At 47.8% G+C, this 21,139-nt stretch overlaps 1 protein-coding gene and 1 pseudogene across 1 annotated transcript in view; one reads left to right on the top strand and one right to left on the bottom strand.

Moving 5' to 3' along the window:
* Window positions 1-21,139, bottom strand: part of Ulk4 (unc-51 like kinase 4) — a 283,012-nt gene that overhangs the window by 245,482 nt on the left and 16,391 nt on the right. The window contains exons 12-16 of the mRNA XM_021207848.2: window positions 19,698-19,802; window positions 17,090-17,150; window positions 15,421-15,602; window positions 13,838-13,884; window positions 8,641-8,719 (exon numbers count right to left, since the gene is read on the bottom strand). Coding sequence (XP_021063507.1) covers window positions 8,641-8,719; window positions 13,838-13,884; window positions 15,421-15,602; window positions 17,090-17,150; window positions 19,698-19,802 — 474 coding nt within the window. The remainder of the gene's footprint in view (window positions 1-8,640; window positions 8,720-13,837; window positions 13,885-15,420; window positions 15,603-17,089; window positions 17,151-19,697; window positions 19,803-21,139) is intronic.
* On the top strand, window positions 10,906-12,526 carry LOC110327560 (annotated as a pseudogene).

The following is a 21,139-nucleotide window of genomic DNA, read 5'->3' on the forward strand; positions in this document are numbered from 1 at the left end:
GGACACAGAACCTTCTGCCTTTCCTCCCCCTCTCCGGACACAGAACCTTCTGCCTTTCCTCCCCCTCTCCGGACACAGAACCTTCTGCCTTTCCTGCCCCTCTCCGGACACAGAACCTTCTGCCTTTCCTCCCTCTCTCCAGACAGAACCTTCTGCCTTTTTTTCCCTCTCTCCCCAGCACACAGAGAACCTGAAGAGGATCGAGGGAAATCTATTTCTTCTCCCAGATTCCAGGCTGCCAAAGGGCTGTGTAGAGTCCTATAGACGTGTAAATGATACATGTTTATTTTATATTTATTTACTATACATCAGGGGTGCACATGCACAGTGTACATGTGAAAGCCAAAGGACAACTTTCAGGAATCAGCTCTCACTTTCCTCTACACAGGTCCTGGGGATTAAACTCAGGTTGTTGGGCTGGTGAGATGGCTCAGTGGGTAAGAGCACTGACCGCTCTTCCAAAGGTCCTGAGTTCAAATCCCAACAACCACATGGTGGCTCACAACCACCCATTATGAGATCTGACACCCTCTTCTGGTGCCTCTGAAGGCAGCTACAGTGTACTTATGTATAATAATAAATAAATCTTTAAAAAAAAATTCAGGTTGTTCAGTCTTGGCAGCAAACACTTCTTCCTGCTCAGCCATCTTGCCTAACCCAATGATACACGTGGGAACAGCACACACCTGTTCATCCAAGAAATGTATTTCAATGAAGCCAAGTTAACTTTGTCATGTTATTAAAGCTGGGTCTCTTGGATATTGTAATCATCTAAAAATTACAGCACAAAGCCCCTTACACGAATACTATAGTTCTGAGCCTGTGAAAGTAGAGAGCAAGAAAGCCTTCTTACCCACTTGTTAGCATATTCTTAAAGGCTGGACCTTCAACTCTCCCTCAAACAGTGGCACTACAAAAGAGGCTTGTTTTAAATTGCATTTTTTTTTCTGCTTCAGGGACCTGTTCTTACAGTGCCTGGGCAGATCCTTCAATCCCCAAGTCTCTCTCTGCATTTCTTCATCTAGTAGAACATTGAATACAATGACAGGTGAGGCTCTGGGACACTGCATTCAGGTTCCCACACCTTCCAATGCTCTGAGAACACAGCCCAGGTGCCCTCCTGCCCAAGCGACCATGGACAGCAGAGTCAGGCAGAGCCACAAACACAGGAGAGGAACTCACGGTCCAATTGAGAAGTTAGGAAGTGCATCCTGTAAAAATTACCTGATGTGAGATTTAGCAAAAGTGACTCTGGATGTGGCAGTCCCCCCATGACAGGAACATGGGGGTCAGCACAGACAGACCAAGAATGTTTGTGTACAGAAACAAAAATGTGATGATTCAATTCTTGCTTATCATTTCCCAGAAAATCCAAAGAGAAAGAAGGTCAGAAATTTCATGAGTATTGAAATTAATATATGCACACATGCAGAAGAAACTTCCCTGTCCATGTTCCTGAGACCTTTCACCTGATAAAGCTTCTGTTTAGCAGGACAGGTTGTGGCCACTGCTCTTGCTTGCCCATCAGACCCTGTGGCTGAAGACACTGCACACACAAGTCACAGGACATGAAGAAATCAGATCGGTGCTGATTGAGACGCTTCCTCCTATTATGTCACTCTCATGGTACCGAGAAATACTACACAGGCCGTTGGGGATGGGGTGGACACAATTTTACCCAGCTGAGAACTTCTGGACTGTAATAACAACCGGCATAGTGAACTACACCCATGAGTACAAAGGTGGCCTGAGTGTTAGGAACAACCAACTGCTCTCTCATTGGCTTCCGGGCCTGATCCTCACACAGAGGAAATCACAGACCTACCTCTGCACGGCTGCACAAGAACTGTTGTAGGTGGGGAGCTCACAGGCCCTGAGAGTGAGCCTGCTATTAGTTTGCTAATGGACACAGGGTCCAAATGCCTTCTCAATACTTAAGTCTAGCCGTGCGTTAGTGCGGCTCTTGACGGCTTTTGCCTTCACCAGAGAAGCTTCTTTGTGCAGTGGGTGGCACTAAATTCTGAGACTCAAGGCTGGCCAAAGTGGAAAAGGCATGTGACTGTGGAGTTCTAACCTAAATGGCCACTGCATTGTCCCACACCCCAACACACAAAGGCTCATCATGGAAAATGGGACAGGGAGTTTGTAAGAGCCAGGAACGGGACAGGACAGAACAGAACGGGTTGCTCTCATAGACTCACAGCACCTGCGCCTGTCTGCACAGGGTCAAGCCTGACAGCATTCTGGCTTGGAGCAGGAGGCAGCCCCTACCCCACAACTCAGAAGCTATGGACAAATGGTGGCCTTGGGGACCGGGAGAGTCGGTGTTGTTATGGGTGCGGCCCCTGGGTAGGCCAACCACACTGCAAGGCGTGGCCCCACACCTATTAGGACTGCACAAAATGCACTTTATGGAACTTGAGAGAGTGGAGAGAAAGCTGAGACAGAAAGCTAGGAACGTATGGCACTCTCAAAGAACTAATGAAATACAGTATTGTCTATTTAGTTCATGCTTTTTTGGGCCTTCAATACCTTTGTGTCCTGACCCCACCAGATTCACTGACATATAATTAACTAATTGCACACATTTTCAACAGAAAATAAACAAAAGCTTGTTAACTAGAAAAAAATCCAAGGACAAGTTCACTGAAATTAGCCACATCAGAGGTTGTAAACAATCACATCCGAGGCCAGGCTACAAGCCAAGCCTATCCCAGGAACCTTCAGGCCAACATGTCAGATCCACTGTGATTTTTGAGAATTTTCTTCCCTTTCTTGTGCATTTTAAGTCTTTTTGTTACATTTAGCCTGCACTTCCAAATGTCATTTCTTGGTTTTACTGTAGGGAGATGTTGGGAGATTTATATAGCTACACTGCTATAATTTAAAAAATGCATTATAATCAGAATATTTATAATAATAAATGCTACATAAAAAACTGTAAAGGAGGAGAAGCAGCAGCAGGGAGTCTGAGGAGAAGCAGGGAGACAGAGGAGAAGCAGTAGGTTCATGTGTATATATGAAGTGCAGGTCTCCCCAAAAGTGTGACACCACTCAGGCCCCAAATGAGTGTGAGGCAGGAAATTAGGTGGATCTGTGCAAAGAGAAAGTGGGGCCCAAGCATGGGCTAAGAGAAGGCTCTGCGCTTGAACACACCCACAGCTCTTGTAAAAGCTTCAGGTTTGGTTCCCACTACCCACACCAAGTGGCTCACAACCACCCGTAGTGCCAGCCCCAGGAGTCCCAAGGACATCTCTACTCAGACACAGATATACAAACACACATACATAAAAATAAAATTATGTAGGTCCTAACTATGAGTAAACTGATATTATTTATACTTTTCTTTAAAATACTCCAGCAAGAAAGTAAGTCAGAACAAAGAAAAGGAGAAGAGAAGTGGGGGGAAACAGAGGAGAAGGAGCAGCAGGGAGACAGAGGAGCAGCAGGGAGACAGAGGAGAAGCAGGGAGATGGAGGAGAAGCAGCAGCAGGGAGTCAGAGGAGAAGCCAGGAGACAGAGGAGAAGCAAGGAGAGAGAGGAGAAAGAGCAGCAGGGAGACAGAGGAGAAGCAGCAGCAGGAAGATAGAGAAGCAGGGAGGCAGAGGAGAAGCAGGGAGAGAGAGGAGAAGCAGCAGCAGGGAGACAGAGAAGCAGGGAGAGAGAGGAGAAGCAGAAGCAGGGAGTCAGAGGAGAAGCAGGGAGACAGAGGAAAAGCAAGGAGAGAAAGGAGAAAGAGCAGCAGGGAGAGAGAAGAGAAGCAGCAGCAGCAGGGAGATAGAGGAGAAGCAGGGAGACAGAGGAGAAGCAGCAGCAGGAAGACAGAGGAGAAGCAGCAGCAGGGAGACAGAGGAGAAGGAGCAGCAGGGAGACAGAGGAGAAGCAGCAGCAGGGAGACAGAGGAGAAGCAGGGAGACAGGGGAGAAGCAGCAGCAGGGAGACAGAGGAGAAGCAGGGAGACAGGGGAGAAGCAGCAGCAGGGAGACAGGGGAGAAGCAGGGAGACAGAGGAGAAGCAGCAGCAGGGAGACAGAAGAGAAGCAGGGAGACAGAGGAGAAGGAGCAGCAGGGAGACAGAGGAGAAGCAGCAGCAGGGAAACAGAGAAGCAGGGAGACAGAGGAGAAGCAGCAGCAGGGAGACAGGATCGAAGACTGGCCAAGAACTGACAGTGACTGAGTGAACAGCCTCAGTCTACACATCTGACTCTTATGTTTGACATCTTCCAGTGTAGAAAATGAAAGTCAATGAAAGGGCTAGCCTGGGCCGTTGGTTTAGAGGCTCACAGTCACATGTTCAGCACCCGAAGGCATCCACTGCCTACCTGGGATTAAACCCATGGACGGCACCCAGGATGCGTCCTGGAGAGCTGTTGCAGTGGAAGCTCGGCCAGTGCTGTGCTGCCAGCAGTGATGAGGTAAGAGGAAGCCTGGCAGGTCAGAACCCCAGGAGTTCTAAATCTGAGGTCCAGCAGCAGCATCCCCACAAATCACACCGGCAGTCGTCTGCCCTCTTCTAGAAAGGCCACAAGGAATTAACCTTCAAATGGAAACTGACCAGTGCAACTGCCAGATGATACTGAGGAGAAACTTCCAGACACTGTGAGAAGAAACCCGTACCTGAGCCTGCTAAGCCCCCAGAGCCAGGGGCCGGCAGGCTGAAGACAGACTGCCAAATCTACCACGTTTCTTCAGTATTTGACTGCCACCTAATGGCTATTAAAATTGACATAGCCAATTGCTAATAACGAAAGTATTTTAAAGTACATGAAAGAAATAAAATTTAAAATGTATACAGAGCCTGGCATAAGGGCACAAATCTTTAATCCCTGCACTTGGAAGGAAGCAGGCAGGCAGATCTCTGTGAGTTCAAGGCCAGCCTGGTCTACATACAAGTTCCAGGTGAGCCAGGGCTACTTGTCTTTTTTTTTTAAAAAAAAGTACAGGTATACACACACACACACACACACACACACACACACACACACGGTACCAGTAAGGTATATCTAGAGCTATTTCAACTTACAGTGTAAACTCCCCATTATATAACAAAATTGAGTTCACTCTATGTGTACTTACTTCAAAATAGTCTCTACCCAACAGCTACACACACACACACACACACACACACACACAATTTCTTTCTGTCAAGTTCAGAACTATACTCAGACAGCTAAAGTCTGCCTCTCCCTAGAATCAGATGATCCACAGAACACATGCTCAGTCAGGACCCCTGAGTCCCCCGGGGTGTGGGTGTGTCTCTAGACAGCTGGGCACAGCGGTGTCACAGTGACCAGGTACGGAGTGTGCTCAGCCTTAACCTCATAACACATTTGTAACTGCATAGAGTATTTTCAATTTTTGCCAAATAGAATATTATATTAAAGTTGTAAAATATGGGGGCGGGGAGACAGCTCAGTGAGAAAATTATCTGCTACACAAGTGTGTGGACCCGGGATCAGATCCGTAGCACCAACATAAAAATTAAACACAGTCTAGCAGAAGATGTCCTAGTCGGCCATCACTGGGAAGAGAGGCCCCTTGGTCTTGCAAACTTTATATGCCCCATACAGGGGAATGCCAGGGCCAAGAAGTGGGAGTGGGTGGGTAGAAGAGCAGGGCGGGGGGAGGGTATAGGGGACTTTTGGGATAGCATTTGAAATGTAAATGAAGAAAATATCTAATAAAATAATTTTAAAAAATTAAACACAGTCACGCATTTCTGTGACCCCAGTACTGGAGGTACAAAGGCAGGCTTGGGTCTTGTCTTAGGGTTTCCATTGCTGTGAAGAGACACCATGGCCAAGGCAACTCTTATAAAGGAAACATTTAATTGGGGCTGGCTTACAGTTTCTGATGGTTAGTCCGTTATTGTCATGGTAGGAAGCATGGCAGCTTCCGGGCAGACTTGGGGCTGGAGGAATGGAGAGGTCTACATCCTGAACCTAAGGCAGCCAGGAGACCATGTTCCACACTGGGCGGAGCCTAGGCATAGGAGGCCTCAAAGCCCACCTACACAGTGACACACTTCCTCCAGTAAGGCCACACCTCCTGATAGTGCCACTCTCTGAGGCCAAGCATTCAAACACATGAATCTATGGGGCCAAACCTATTCAAACCCCCACAGGTATAAATCCCCAAGCTTCTGGCCAACTGGACCGTCTGGACAGTCAATGAGAGACCCCGTCTGCAAAGGTAAGATGGGGAAGGACAGTGGAAGACACAGGACATCAACCCCTGGCCCTTACACACACACATATGCACATAACATGTACACGTACCACTACACACAAAAATAAACATACACTACACACAAAAATCAAGTTGTAAAACAGGAAGTGAGAAAAACATTATTTCCCAGGCCCCTGCATCTCATCCTAATAAACACAGAAAAGCAGAGAGGCAAAGCTGAAGGAGGAGGAGCCTGGGGCAAGGCCTGAACCTCAGGGGCGTGGCCTAAGCCTCGGGGGAGTGGCCGCACTGTAGCCCAGGAACTGCTGGTCAAGGGCTTTTCATAGACAATGGCAAGAGCAAGTGCTGAGAGGTCCAGCCACAGGTATGGAAGAGAAGTGAGGCAAGCCCGTCACAGGGCTGATGATGGCCAGGTCCCAGGTGACTCAAGATGTTTCCTGCACAGACCCCAGGGAATTCCTTCAGTGGGGACACAGAGAGTCTCCACGGGAATAAAGGAAGCTTCCTAGCTTCCCCCAGTCATGTCACAAGGGAGCACTCATCTTCAGATTCCTGTGACATCTACCTGCAGACATCTCAAAGGGGAACTGAGATGTGAGGACGGACCTGGCTGCGGCATCTGTCACCTCACTAATGGCCAGGGTTGATTCAGCTAACCTGGCTGGCAAGGAGGGTGCCCCCTTCCCCTCCCTCCCTCCTGAATCCTGTCAAAGGAGAGGACTTTCCCGTAGAAGAGGACCAGGCTTCAGGCAAGTGTGTGAATAGCTGAGCTCCCAGATGGAACCCTGAAGCAAGCTCTCTGGAGGAGCTGGGCCTGTGGGCAAGAGCAGCCACAGCCTCTGGGCACTCCTCAGTACCCAGTTGGGTCACTTCATGTTTCATCCCACTCATGTCCATGATGAGCATCACCCACAAGCTTCACTCCAGCCCAGAGCTGCAGCTTGTTCTTGTCCATGCTGCTGGTGCCTCGTGGAGTGAGCATGCCCCACTCTATCCATTCTGATAAGTGTTGGTACAGACAACACTGCAGGTATGCCTCCACATGCCACATGTGCACGTGCCTCCTCCTGCCACGAGGGACCCAGAGCCAGGAGATAACAGACACACACTATGGGATCACAGGGGAAAGATGTCTTCAGCCCTGGGAGAAATGGCAGATCTTCCAGAACAGCCACACCCACTTGCATTCCCACCAGCAGCCTGTGGAAGCCACTGCTCCCCAGTGCTCACACCAACATTTATAGTTGTATGGAGTTCTGAGTTTCCACAACATGGTGACTACTAGGCACATCGCTCTGGCTTTCATTTGCAGGTTTGTGATGATGCAGCAGTTTGAATATTAAACATAGAATTCATTCTGCCAGCCTCTGCTTTCAAATATTATCATAGAGATTAGCAAATCTGTCAACAGCCATCTACGTGCAGCCGGGAAACAAGGCTGGGTACGGGTATGTCTGTGTAGGTGAGTGATGGCTAGCCTAGGCTGTCTACCTAGCTGGATCTGGAACGAATTAGGATATGAGCCTCCGGGAAGACCCTGAGGGTCTCTCTCAATTTACTGTGGGAAGATCCACCTTAACGGCGGCGTCTTCTCCAGGCAGCCCGGCCACGAGGCCCTCCTCACAAAAGCATTTACTTTTTGCCTGCTCATCCCCACAACCTGCTGGTTCATCCACCCTGCTGCTGCTGCTGCTGCTGCTGCTGCTGCTGCTGCTGCTGCTGCTGCTGCTGCTGCTGCTGCTGCCGCCGCCGCCACCGTCCTGGGCTCACATCAGCCACTCTGAGCCTGCCCAGACTGTTACATCACAGAGTGCACACAGCTAGGGCAGCCAGGTGGTGACATTCACTGCACAGGCAGAGAGTCGCTGGGTAGCCACATAAATCCCTTTCTTCTTCCCGTTTCAGTTCTTTGAGTCAACGTCTCACTATGTAGCCTTGGCTGGCCTGGACTCCTGTGTAGACCAGGTCTGCCCCTGCTGGGGTGAAAGGCACGCACCACCCCACCCAGCAATTCCCTTGCTAATGCCAATGCGTGCCTAGCACGTGTGGGCCCTCAGTGAGACCCCTAGCACCAAAATAAGGCAGGGGAGGATGACGCTGATTTCTTCAGGACCCAGAGAACCTTCAAGCTCGGGGCTCACCTGTCAGGGAGCTGCTGTCCCGGGACAGGGGGAAGAGTAAATTCTGCCTGAAAACCCAGAAGAACCTGACTTAAGTATGAGCCGTGTTTTAAAGCAGGCTGGGCCTCTGCGGCCTCCAAGAGGCCAAACTCCACATGAAGCCGAACTGTGAGTTAGAGCCCACGGAGGGTCCCAAGGGCCATGTCTTACAACTGCACAATTCCCTCAAATCAAAATTAAGTGGAGGCCAATGAAAGCTGAGTGTGCTAAGTTATAAAATCAGAAGCAATCGTTCCTGCCATACAGAAGGCATCAGTAATGAGAGAAATCACCTCGATAACAGGCACATTTTCCTGAAGCTCTGCTGTGTGCAAGGCCAGCATGCCGACCACCCGAGCAACCTTGGACCGTCTGGAGAGAGAGAGAGACATGGGCATCAGTCACCACTACGTACTGAAGACCTGAGTCAGCTGTAAGATGGTGACATGGGGCTGGCAGGAGAATGGGTAAAGAAGCTTGCCACCAAGTCTGATGACTTGAATTCAATCCTGAAACACACACGGTGGAAGGAGAGAATTGGTTGCTGAAGGTTGTTCTCTGACCTCCACATGCACATGCGCACTCACATACATAAACTATGACAGTGCAGGCCCCCATGCAGGAAACTCCCCGTCACATGCATACAGAATGTGAATCACAGTGTCAGGGTTTAGACAGTTTGTGATTTTTAAAAACCTGGAGAATATAAACTATTAATCTTATGAAAGCCTTTCTCTTTTGCTGAAATTTTCTCCTTTATTTTATTTTATATGTATCTGTGGTTTGCCTGCATGTAGGTATGCACACCCTGCGCACACAATGATCATGGAGGGTAGAAGAGGGTGTCTGATTCCCTGAAACTGGAGTTACAGATGGTTCAATCCCCAAGTCCACTGTGAGAGCAGCTGGTGCTTTTGTAACCACTGAGCCATCTCTCCAGCCTCTAGTCTTCTATTTTAATAAACACTAGTTTTAATGAGGTGGCTTTGATAACCTCATTGGACATTGATAAGTTACTAAGCAGTGCTTCAGAGTGATTTGAAAAAAGTCATGTAGAAAAGTCATGTTGATAAAACTTTCCTTGGGAAAAAAGACGCAAAGGTAGGATGGGAACTAAGGGTTTGGGGGTGAAGGGGAGACAGTGGGGGGAGGGGACAGGAGGATAAGAATGGGGGAGAGAACAATGAGGGGGTGTGACCAAAGCGCATTACACATCTATGAAATTGTGAAATAATAAACAAAATTTTAAAACCTTTTTCTCATTGAAAACTAACAGGGTAGCCAGGCGTGGTGGCGCACGCCTTTAATCCCAGCACTCGGGAGGCAGAGGCAGGTGGATTTCTGAGTTCGAGGCCAGCCTGGTCTACAGAGCGAGTTCCAGGACAGCCAAGGCTGCACAGAGAAAAACCCTGTCTCTAAAAACCAAAAAGAAAGAAAGAAAGAAAGAAAGAAAGAAAGAAAGAAAGAAAGAAAAGAAAAGAAAAGAAAAGAAAAGAAAAGAAAAGAAAAGAAAAGAAAAAGAAAAAGAAAAAGAAAAAGAAAAAGAAGAAAGAAAACTAACATGGTGAGGAGTGAGATCCAAACTCTCAATGGTCTTGGTTTCTTGATAAAAAAAAAAAAAACCTTTATGGGATTTGTACTGGCTAGTTTTGTGTCGAATTGACACAGCTGGAGTCATCACAGAGAAAGGAGCTTCAGTTGAGGAAATGCCTCCATGAGATCCAGCTGTGGGGCATTTTCTCAATTAGTGATCAAGGGGGAAGGGCCCCATGTGGGTGGTGCCATCTCTGGGCTGGTAGTCTTGGGTTCTATAAGAGAGTGGACTGAGCAAGCCAGTAAAGATCATCTCTCCATGGCTTCTGCATCAGCTCCTGCTTTCTGACCTGCTTGAGTTCCAGTCCTGCATCCTTTGGTGATCAACAGCAGTATGGAAGTGCGAGCTGAATAAACCCTTTCCTCCCCAACTTGCTTCTTGGTCATGATGTTTGTGCAGGAAGAGAAACCCTGACTAAGACAGGATTCAGGTGAGGAAACAAGTCAGACTCAGAAGTGTGGCCAGGAACAAGGAACATGTTCCTGCAGCAGAGCCAGTCCTGACAGGCCTCAACTCTCTGCAGGTTTTTTGAGATGGGAATCTCATGACATGGTTCCCAGGCTGGCCTTGAACTCCTGATTCTCCTGCCTCAGCTTCCTGAGGATTACAGCTGAGTGTTGCCATGCCTGGCTACTTCTGTGTGTCCTGCACATCAAATAAGAAAAAAAATTGAACCACATCAAGTAAGTCCCACAAAAGGAAAGGTATAAGAAATCCCTCTCCTTGAGGAAAGCTGACTAAACACAGACCCTCAGGAGTCTACTGACGTGAGAGATTCGCTGACCTGCAAGATAACCAGAAACCAAAAGAAGCTGGAAGTGGAACAGAAACCCCAGGTGACCCAGAGAGATGACGCTGACAGAGTGTGGTGGAAAATAACCTCCTGAGAGCCACTGGGATTAGCAGGCCTTCAGGGAAGGCTGAGATATCGTCACAGCAGGTGATCATCCATACTGAGGAGGACATGGGACAGGTGCGGGACCCAAGTCTGTGGTTTCCTATCCTGGAGCCGTGTCTGGAGGACAATGGCTCCCTCATACTCATATTTGAATACTTCGTCCCTAGTTGGTGGAATTGTTTGGGAAGGATTGGGAGGCATGGCCTCTGAGGAGGTGTGTCACAGGGGTGGGCTTTAAGGTTTCAAAAACCCATGCCAGGCCCAGTTAGCATTCTCTGCCTCCGACCTACAGATGAAGATGTGAGCTCTCAGCTGGTCTTGCTGCATGCCTGCCGGCTTGATGCCAGGTTCCCTGCCATGATGCTCACAGGTTCTAACCCTGTGCTGATGTAAGCAACAAATAAACTCTTTTCTATAAGTTGCCTTGGTCCTGGTGTCTTAGCACAGCAATAGAAAAGTAACTAAGACCAGCTTCAGAGGGAAGCCCAACCAAGCCACTGGAGAGGTCAAAGCTCCAGCACCCATTTAAAGCCAGGTGTGGTGATGTGTGCACCTGTACCTCAAGTGCTTGACAGGCAGAGACAGGAGTTTGGGAAATGGCCTTGAGTTGTCAATAATATTAAAATTATGTGTGTTGTGGGGAGAAAAGACACATATGATGATGTCATGCCTTACTAAGGCACATAAAATCATGCCTGTCTTACTAAGGCACATAAGATCATGCCATGCCTTACTAAGACACATAAGATCATGCCATGCCTTAATTAGACACATAAGATCATGCTATGCCTTACTAAATTTGGTTTCCTATATGTAGACCAAACTTGGAAAACAGAGACAGAGAAACGTTAAGACCTAAAAGCAGCATTTGAAAGAAAATAACAGGCGGCAGAGAGCGGTGGGCAAGGTGGCACACACCTCTAACTCCAGCACTCAGGAAGGCATAAAGCCAGGCGGTCCAAGCCAGCCTGGGCTACACAGTAAGCCAGCCTGGGCTACACAGTAAGACAGCCTGGGCTACACAGTAAGACAGCCTGGGCTACACAGTAAGACAGCCTGGGCTACACAGTAAGACAGCCTGGGCTACACAGTAAGACACTTCCTCAGTAAAATGTTTTTAACTGATAAAACAAAACAAAACAAAAAACTTTTTTTTCCAAATTAAATTCAATTTCAATAGTAAAGGGGTTTTAAACAGTGCTAGAAAAGACAAAAGCCCAAGTGGCCTGAGTGCTGTGACCAGCCTTGGCACTAGCCACTGCCTGTCTCAGGCTTCTTCCTGGCACACACCCAGCCGAGTGAAGAGGGTGGGCCAGAACAGCGCCATGGCCATGGGTGTGTGTGTGGTGCTGTCTTCATGGGGTGCTGCATCTACTTCCTCCACAAAAGCCAGAGTGGCCCCAACTTTAAGAAGAGGCTTCAAGAACAAGGAAGAACAAGCTTGCTAAGGAGAGAGCCGGTCTTCCCCAGTTACCCAATTTAAAAGATGCTAACGCTGTTCAGAACTCTTCCCTGAAGGGACAGAGCTTGGTGAAGAGTTACTGCTGCCACCCGACAAACACAATCGCTGTGTCTCAGCAGCCGCTGTGGGCGTGGACCACTGTTCCAGACGCTTCAGGCCAAACTCCCAACCATGAGTCAGAAACTTGAAGGTGCTCAGAGACTGGCTGAAGATGATGTAGCATGATAGATAACTCTCGGTTTAAAATGATTTAACAGTTAGCCTCGAAGCTGATTGGCTCTGAGGGATAAGGGCAAGTACCCTTGTTACGAACTGTCCTACACTGGAGTCAACCAAAGTCCATGTGTTTGGAGTAGAGCCCTTGTTTTCTAGTGAAAAGTATTTTGGTTGAGGTTTTCAATCATCAAAATATCATGGATTTCATTTGTTCTTAAGACATGCAATTCAGTGTAAATACATTAGAATATTACTTGTGTAAAAACTCCCAGTGACCAATTTTAAAAGATTGAAAAGGAGTATGAAGAATAGTTGAATAATGTACATTTTAGAGGCTAGTACGTTTTACTGTAAGTAATAAAATTGGATAGATAATTGTGCTTGTGAAAACTGAGCACTAAAATCCTGCAGACAAAAGAGGGGTGGGGGGGATTGAAGCACCTTCAAGTCAGCAGGGGGCGCTGCCGACCAGGAAATGACATACGACATACAGCAGCCCAGCTCTGTTTGCAGCAAGAACAGGACTGAGATACAAGAAACACTTCCTTCCAACGCCTGTCACAAACTCCACGGAGGCCCTCACCAGCATGGAGGAGAAACTGCTGTGACACCTCTGACAACCTCAGCAGCCACACATTCCATCATGAGTCTCCAAGGTGACGACAGATCATCCCATCCCCATCCCCCACCATCCCACCCCCACCGCCATCCCCCACCACCCCTCCACCCCCACCTCATCCTCCCATGGTACACCAGACTTCATTTCTGGCCCCACAGTCTGCCAAGGATCTACTGAGTAGGTGAGGACACAGCCCCACTCTACAGATGTGAGCACTGAGGCTCAGTGAATGTGATTTGCCTGGAGGTGAGGTAGGGCTGACCTGGGATCCCAACTCTACACTTCTGCATCCCATATAGATTCCTCCTAGAAAACAGTTCCATCATGTGATCAAGTCCGGCCAGCAGGAGGAGCCTGGAGCCTGCAGCTCCCATACATGAGCACTGTGCAGAATTGTCCCATCAGTTTCCACGATGCCGTGGGGACGCTCCTGCCACGGGAGGAAGACAGAGGTGACAGAGACAGGCACAAGATGAAAACCCAAAGGGGGGTCGATCTCACAATAGACACCCAGAAAAGGAACAGCCTTCCACTTTGGGACAACAGGCAGCGGCTACTTTCACCTGTCTACGCTCGATGGCGAGTGTCTCATGGTTACTTCAGGTTCACTTCGGGTGACTTAGGCACTGTGCTCATGATGAGGTGTCTGGCAATAACTACAAAGTCACGAAGAATGAGCTTTAAATACGAATGTTACTCACATATCCCAGTTAGGAGCTATCCGCAGGTGCTGGATTAGCAACTGGAACTAGAATTTAAAAAAGAAAAATAACAAAATATAAGTTTTATTCAGAACAACATCCAAAGCAACCTTTGAATTAACAGGGAAATTTACACAGCTGGGGTGAGAATCCCTCCAGGGAGGTGACCACTGACAGACATGTAACCTCAGCCAGTGTGCCAGCAAGAAAAACATAAATAAGAAGTAAGAACCGGGGGCTGGAGGGAAGGTTCAGCAGGTAAGAGATCTGCTGAGGACCCAGGTTCAATTCCCAGCACCCACATAGAGGCTTATAACCACCAACCATCTGTAACTTCAGCTCCATGGACTCTGACACCCTCTTCTGGCCTCCAAGATCACCTGGTGTACATGCACACACACACACACACACACACACACACACACACACACACACACAAATTAAAAATAAAATGAAACTTTAAAAAATTAAGGGGCTGGAGAGATGGAGAGATGGCTCAGTGGTTAAGAGCCCTGACTGCTCTTCCAGAGGTCCTGAGTTCAAATCCCAGCAACCACATGGTGGCTCACAACCATCGGTAATGAGATCTGACACCCTCTTCTGGGGTGTCTGAAGACAGTGACAGTGTACTTATGTATAATAAATAAATAAATCTTTTTTTAAAAATGAAGAACAAGATGTTCTCGATTTGTCCTACTAAATACTCTCCCCACCCCCAACAGACACACACAAACAACCTTCATAGTGACTCAGGAGCGAACAAAATGAACTGAAACTTCTTCAGGCTGACTTCAGGGGCTCAAGAGAAAGTGCCACAGTTGCAACTTCCAGAGGCTGGCCTGAGGAGCTCTGACAACCCTGGAAGTCACCAGTAAGGCCCACCAAGGAGAACAGGAAGCGAATGCTGGGCGGCTTTCTGTCCTTTCACACATCAGAAACCTTAGCATTTGTCCAGGTGGCCTGGAGCAGGAGCCACCTGAGTTTACACCAGCACAGAGCTCCATCTCCTGATTACAGACAGGTACAATGGCTCCTGGTCCATCCACACAATTGCTTCATGGAAGTTGAGAATGATTTTCTAGAACCTTCATGAGGAAATTTTTCATTAAAAAATAAATCACTTGTAATTAAATCAGATTATGATTGTAACCAACTGGACCTGGTAGCACAGGCCTATAATCCCAGCAACTTGGGAGGTTGAGGCAGGAGGATCATATGATCAAGATCTAACTAAGCTATAGGGCATGCTCAAGGCCTGGGGAACTCAGACAGTGGTTCAAAATAAAAACTAGGGTCAGGGATGTGGCTCAGCAGAGCCCTTGCCTGGCCTGAGTAAGGCCCTGGAATCCCCTGTTCTACCACCACACACACACACACACACACACACACACACACACACACACACATATATATATATATATATATATCCTTGGTCTATTGTTTTTATTGCCTGTTCTGTTCTACTTCTGAGCTGAACCTCACTCAGCCCCAAGCCCTTGTTCACGTGTCTTTGAAATACAGAGGCCAACTATATAGGGTAGGTGGTGGGTCCCTGGGAGGCCCATCCACCCTGCAGTACCTACCAGCGGGGAGTGAAGCAGCCTGGTGGCCACCTCCTTGTGTGTGGCCACCACACACAGGTAGCACAGGAGGTTCAGCTTGGCCCGCAGTGCCCCCGTGCTCTTCTCGCTGGAGTCGATCTGGGAGCACACCTGCTGTAGGAAGTCATTCCAGTCTTGGTCCTTGAGGACCAGCAACTTCTCCGCTGTGGAGAGGAGACAGAGGGAACATGTGTGAGGTAGAGAGGGCTGAGCAGACATCAGTGAGAAGCAGAGGAACACAGAACTCAGGGACAGGATGAGGAGGAAACACTACATGACTGTTAACAAAAAAGGCACCTCACCCCTGCTCTGAGGAGTTGCTCTACTTGGCTGTCCTCTACCCAGGGAGATGTAGCCACGTCAGTGAACAACTGCTACAATAATAACAGTAATGATAATAACCATAATAATAATCATTTCAAGTCAGAGAGCTGAGAGGCAGGGAGCCTTGCAAGCATGAGGACGTGAGTCTGAAGCCACACGTGCAATCCTGGCCCTCAGGAAGTGACAGCAGAGGCTTCCTGGGGCTTCGTGGCCAGCAAATCTAGTCTAGTCAGTGAGCTCAGATCAAGGGGCCTCCCTCTGAAGAGGTAGACAGCGTGTCTAAGGATAACATGGGGCCATGCTCTGACACACATGCTGACACTTGCATGTGCACGGACCCAACCACATACAGCTACATCCACTCTCATCTACACACATTTTTACAAGTCTGTAAAATGACTGCTAGACACATCCAAGTTGGTAGGGTGGCTGGCAAAACCTGGAACTCCAACCTCCAGCTTCCCACACAAACCAGACAAACACCAGAAATGGCATCTAAACGTACAGATTTTAGCTTATCTCTCTCCACAGACAGACTCGTTTATAAAAATTGCAACTGTTTTCTAACTCTCAGGGGAAGGACTGAGTGATTTCCAGGGTTTCACGGGTAAGGGTTCTCAGTGCTGGCCACCTATGACTCTGTCACTTTGGTCCCTCGGAAGTGTCCCTCTTGGAGGCTTTGCTCTTAGCTTGTATCCATGTATGAGCTTGGCCTGCACACTTGTAAGTTGGTGTCTTCTTAACTGTGCATCTGTTTTGTTATCTGGAATTTAGTCCCAATCACTGAGTGACCTAGCCACAGGGGAGAACTAACCCTCTAAAAAGATGAACAGCAAAATTCCTGAGGTTCACTCCAGGAAAGACTTTCATGGGCTGAAGGGTAACGATCAGCAGCCGTTAGCTATCTCTTCTCAGACACCATCCCCATGAGGCTGAATCACATCCCCACAGGGGTGAGCCACCCCACTTCGCTCTCTACTGCCCTGGTCCTTCTAACACAATCCCAAACCTTTGGACTGTTGGCACTCACAGCAGCAACCTGCAAGACTGACATCTCGCTGGCTTTACCAGGGAAGGGCAGAGACTCTCCATTCACTCAGCCATCAAACAGGCCCAGCACCCCAGAGGCTTCCCCACCCACAGGAGGACACCAGACCGAAGAAAATCAACAGCTGTCAAGGATGGACCCATCTGCAGTTGACTCCTGGTGTGCAAGAGGTGGGCCGAAAGCATTGACAAGGAAACAGGTCATTAGCTACTCCTCTCACAAACGCTCCATTTGCAATCTGTGTATAAGGCCTGCGTGTTCGATGGGCCTGTGACTTACCAGAATATGCCGGTAGGTGCAAGATTTTTGGATCAAACTTGATTGCAGGTTGTTTCATTATCTGTGGTAGGAAAGCCACTTTTGAGAAACCTTTTAAACTCAATAGCTGTCCCTGTATCCAAACACAGACCACCAAAGTCAGAAAAGAACCATCTGACACTTAACCCTTTGGTCTTTCATCAAAAGGATTCAGGCTGGGTGTGGGGCACAGCCCATGGTCCCAGCCCTGGAGGTACAGGCAGGAGAGCTAAGGGTTCACCTAGGCTGCAGAGCGAGACCCTATCTCAAAGCACCGGCAAACAAAAATCACTCAATAATAAAAATGAATTCTCAATTCACGTGAGATTCAAAGATATAAATATAGGTAGATTGTTTCGTTTTAAAACCTATTTCCACCAATATCTTCAGTAAGACAGAGCCTCACAGGTTGCTCAGCTCCTGCCGCAGTGAGCCACCGAACTGAGGAGGAGCTAAGCCATTAAACACGTGACTCTACTGTCAGACATTGACTGGGAAAACAAGCAAATATCTGTTAAACAATAAAATCTTTAGTATTTAACAATTAGAAACAGGCAGGACAAAATTATAGACGGATCTTCACAGAGAGAAACTTCTTAAAAATAATAAAGAAGCAAGTTTTTAGACTAGTGTGGTGTGGCAGTATCAGTGGGGATGGAAGGCGGGCTGAGGTCTCAATGTGGCATGGGCAGTGAAGAGGGACAGGAAGGCCTTGATGGCTGTCTTTGAGAAGGGAAGGGCCATTGCTGAGGACACTAACACATATATACTTCATCACGCACCTGCACTGCCTCTGAGAAACCCTGTGATGAAGAAACCAGTGGCTGGTCTAGGAGTTTAGAACATGGGCCCCTCGCCTCCAGAGGTGATCGGCCACCCCTGTGCCTAACGCCTACAGAACTGTGTGGTGCTGTCTTTAGTCCTCACAGACAGACAGCATTCTTGACAAAAATGACAAAATGAGGGCTGGAGAGATGGCTCAGAGGTTAAGAGCACTGACTGCTCTTCCAGAGGTCCTGAGTTCAAATCCCAGCAACTACATGGTGGCTCACAACCATCTGTAATGAGATCTGACGCCCTCTTCTGGTGTGTCTGAAGATACCTACAGTGTATTTACATATAATAAAAAAATAAATCTTTAAAAAAATGACAAAATGAATCTTACTCAAATCTGATGCTCTACATCACACTATTCCAACCACAATAAATCCTTGCAAAAATCTTAACTAAAGACACTCCACAAAATACCTGACTGTCACTCAGCAAAGGGCTACTACAGTTATGACGTGTCACAGGCCATGACAGCCAGGGACAGACTACAATAGACAGATGGAGGGGTTGCAAGTGTGATGTGGGCCTTGAGCAAACAAAAGACATAAGAGAGTCAATGGGTAGAATTAGTGGAGACTGGGGTCACTAAGTCCTTAGCCTGCCAACCTGAGCCTATGGCGACCCACATCAGGCCAGGCACAGCAAAGGCAAGCAAGGCTTTCTCTAACCACAACTGTTTTCCCTGAATCTAAAACTTGTTTCAAAAATATAACTGACAATTTTTTAGATAAAAATAGTTTAAAAGACAAAATTTCTGCTTGCTAAAGTTTTCCAGAAACCTTAAGTAACGAAATAAAGGAAGAGACTCCAACCAATGAAATCACAGGCTGCTCTACAAAGCCCATTGGGACAACACAGCATTACCCATGAAGCCTAGCAGAATCCAGTCTTTCTGCCAGACTCTGACTCATGGAAAGATTCAGTCCTTTATAGGAGATGGTCATGTAAGGCAAAGGCTGCCTGTCTAGGAAATCAACACGTTCCCAGATGAGAGCAGGGGAAATAGCCACAAATGAATTGTGGAAAAGATTTTCAAAAATACAAAGCTGAAAGAATAAAACAAAAGGGGCTGGAGATATGGCTCAGTGGTTAAGAGCACTGACTGCTCCTCCAGAGGTCCTGAGTTCAATTCCCAGCAACCACATGGTGGCTCACAACTATCTGTAATGCGATCTGATTCCTTCTTCTGGTGTGTCTGAAGACAGTGACAGTGTACTCACATACANAAAATAAATAAATAAATCTTTAAAAGAAGAAGAAGAAGAAGAAACATGGAGTGGGGGCAGAGGGAGAGTGTGTGGGCTGGAAATCGCAGCAAACTGGGAGACAGAGACCAGGCTTCACAGTGAGCCCCTGTCACCCTCAGCAACACACCGCTCTTACAGAAACAAAGAGCACACCAGGAGCTGAGACCCCAGGGCCACACTGACCCCCACATCAGTCTGGACACCATGTAAGAGACTGGGTCTGTGTGACCAGCCTGTCCTTCCCCATCACTGAGCCCTGCTCTTTGTAAACGCAGCTGGAATCAGGGTGGGAATGGGAGCTGAGGTCTGGGGTAGAGGTTGGTGGACCTCCACGGGATGCGACAAGTGAGATCAAGCAGGATGAGGCATCCCCCTGCAGAGATGTGTAAGTGAAGGGAAAGTGGAGGGCTACGGCCTGTGGCACTGCAGCACGCAGGCCAAGCAGCTGAGGACAGGAGAGACAGAGAATGCGCTGACCTCCCCTCCCCCACACAGTGGGCATCCCTCTGCACCTTCGGATTGTCTATAATTGGGGTGATCACAAGATCCGAGTCCGTGTAGATCAGCTCTCTCATCTGGGACTCCAAGGCCCCCTGGCTCAGGTGCCCACTTGTCATCTGAAACAAGAGCAAAAGTCACACTTCACATTTATAAAGGAGAGCAACAGACCAGAGGTCCTGGACACCTGTGTCAATGAACTTCCAGTGTGATAAAGATACCATCAGCCTGATGGGTCTTCACATAAATACTGAACTGTGTGTGCTGTGCCCACTTTACACATGAGAAATGTCAGAAAGCAACTGGACAGTCACACCAATCACACCAACAGTTCTCACCACTGACTGGTTACACCAACAGTTCTCACCACTGACTAGTCATACCAACAGTTCTCACCACTGACTGGTCACACCAACAGTTCTCACCACTGACTAGTCATACCAACAGTTCTCACCACTGACTGGTCACACTAATAGTTCTCACCACTGACTGGTCACACCAACAGTTCTCACCACTGACTGGTCACACCAACAGTTCTCACCACTGACTGGTTACACCAACAGTTCTCACCACTCTCTGGTCACACCAACAGTTCTCACCACTGATTGATCACACCAACAGATCTCACCACTGACTGGTCACACCAACAGGTCTCACTGCTGCCTGGTCAATCACACTAGCAGTTCTCACCACTAGGCCAGCCAGGCTCACACTGCAATCCTCCCACACTGAGAGGTAAAGGTGACTTAGCACTGCCCAGGGTTTGGCTTGGTCTAGTTTCTTAAGATGAGCCTTGCTGCCGGGTGTGGTGGTGCACGCCTTTAATCCCAGCACTCAGGAGGCAGAAGCAGGAGGATTTCTGAGTTCAAGGCCAGCCTGGTCTACAAAGTGAGTTCCAGGACAGCCAGGGCTACACAGAGAAACCCAGTCTCGAAAAACCAAAAAGAAAAAGATGAGCCTTGCCCCATCTTTCATCCACAAAACATGCAACTACTTCTATCTTCCTCATGAAATTAAATTCTTGGATTTTAAAAGTTCTGACTGGCGTGCTGCCTTGCTTCTAAAGAATTAAACACACACACACACACACACACACACACACTGTAATACAATGACTAATGACTACATACTCTGTAATTCCCATGCGCACACACTGTAATACAATGACTACATATTCTGTAATGCACATGCACACACACTGTAATACAATGAATAATGACTACATATTCTGTAATTCACATGCACACACACTGTAATACGATGACTAGATATTCTGTAATTCACGTGCACACACACTGTAATACAATAATGACATACTCTGTAATTCACACGCACACACTGTAATACAATGACTAATGACTACATACTCTGTAATTCCCATGCACACACACTGTAATACAATGACTACATATTCTGTAATTCACACGCACATACACTGTAATACAATGATGACTAC

This window comes from Mus pahari, chromosome 10 (assembly GCF_900095145.1).
Source record: "Mus pahari chromosome 10, PAHARI_EIJ_v1.1, whole genome shotgun sequence".
Taxonomy (NCBI): domain Eukaryota; kingdom Metazoa; phylum Chordata; class Mammalia; order Rodentia; family Muridae; genus Mus; species Mus pahari.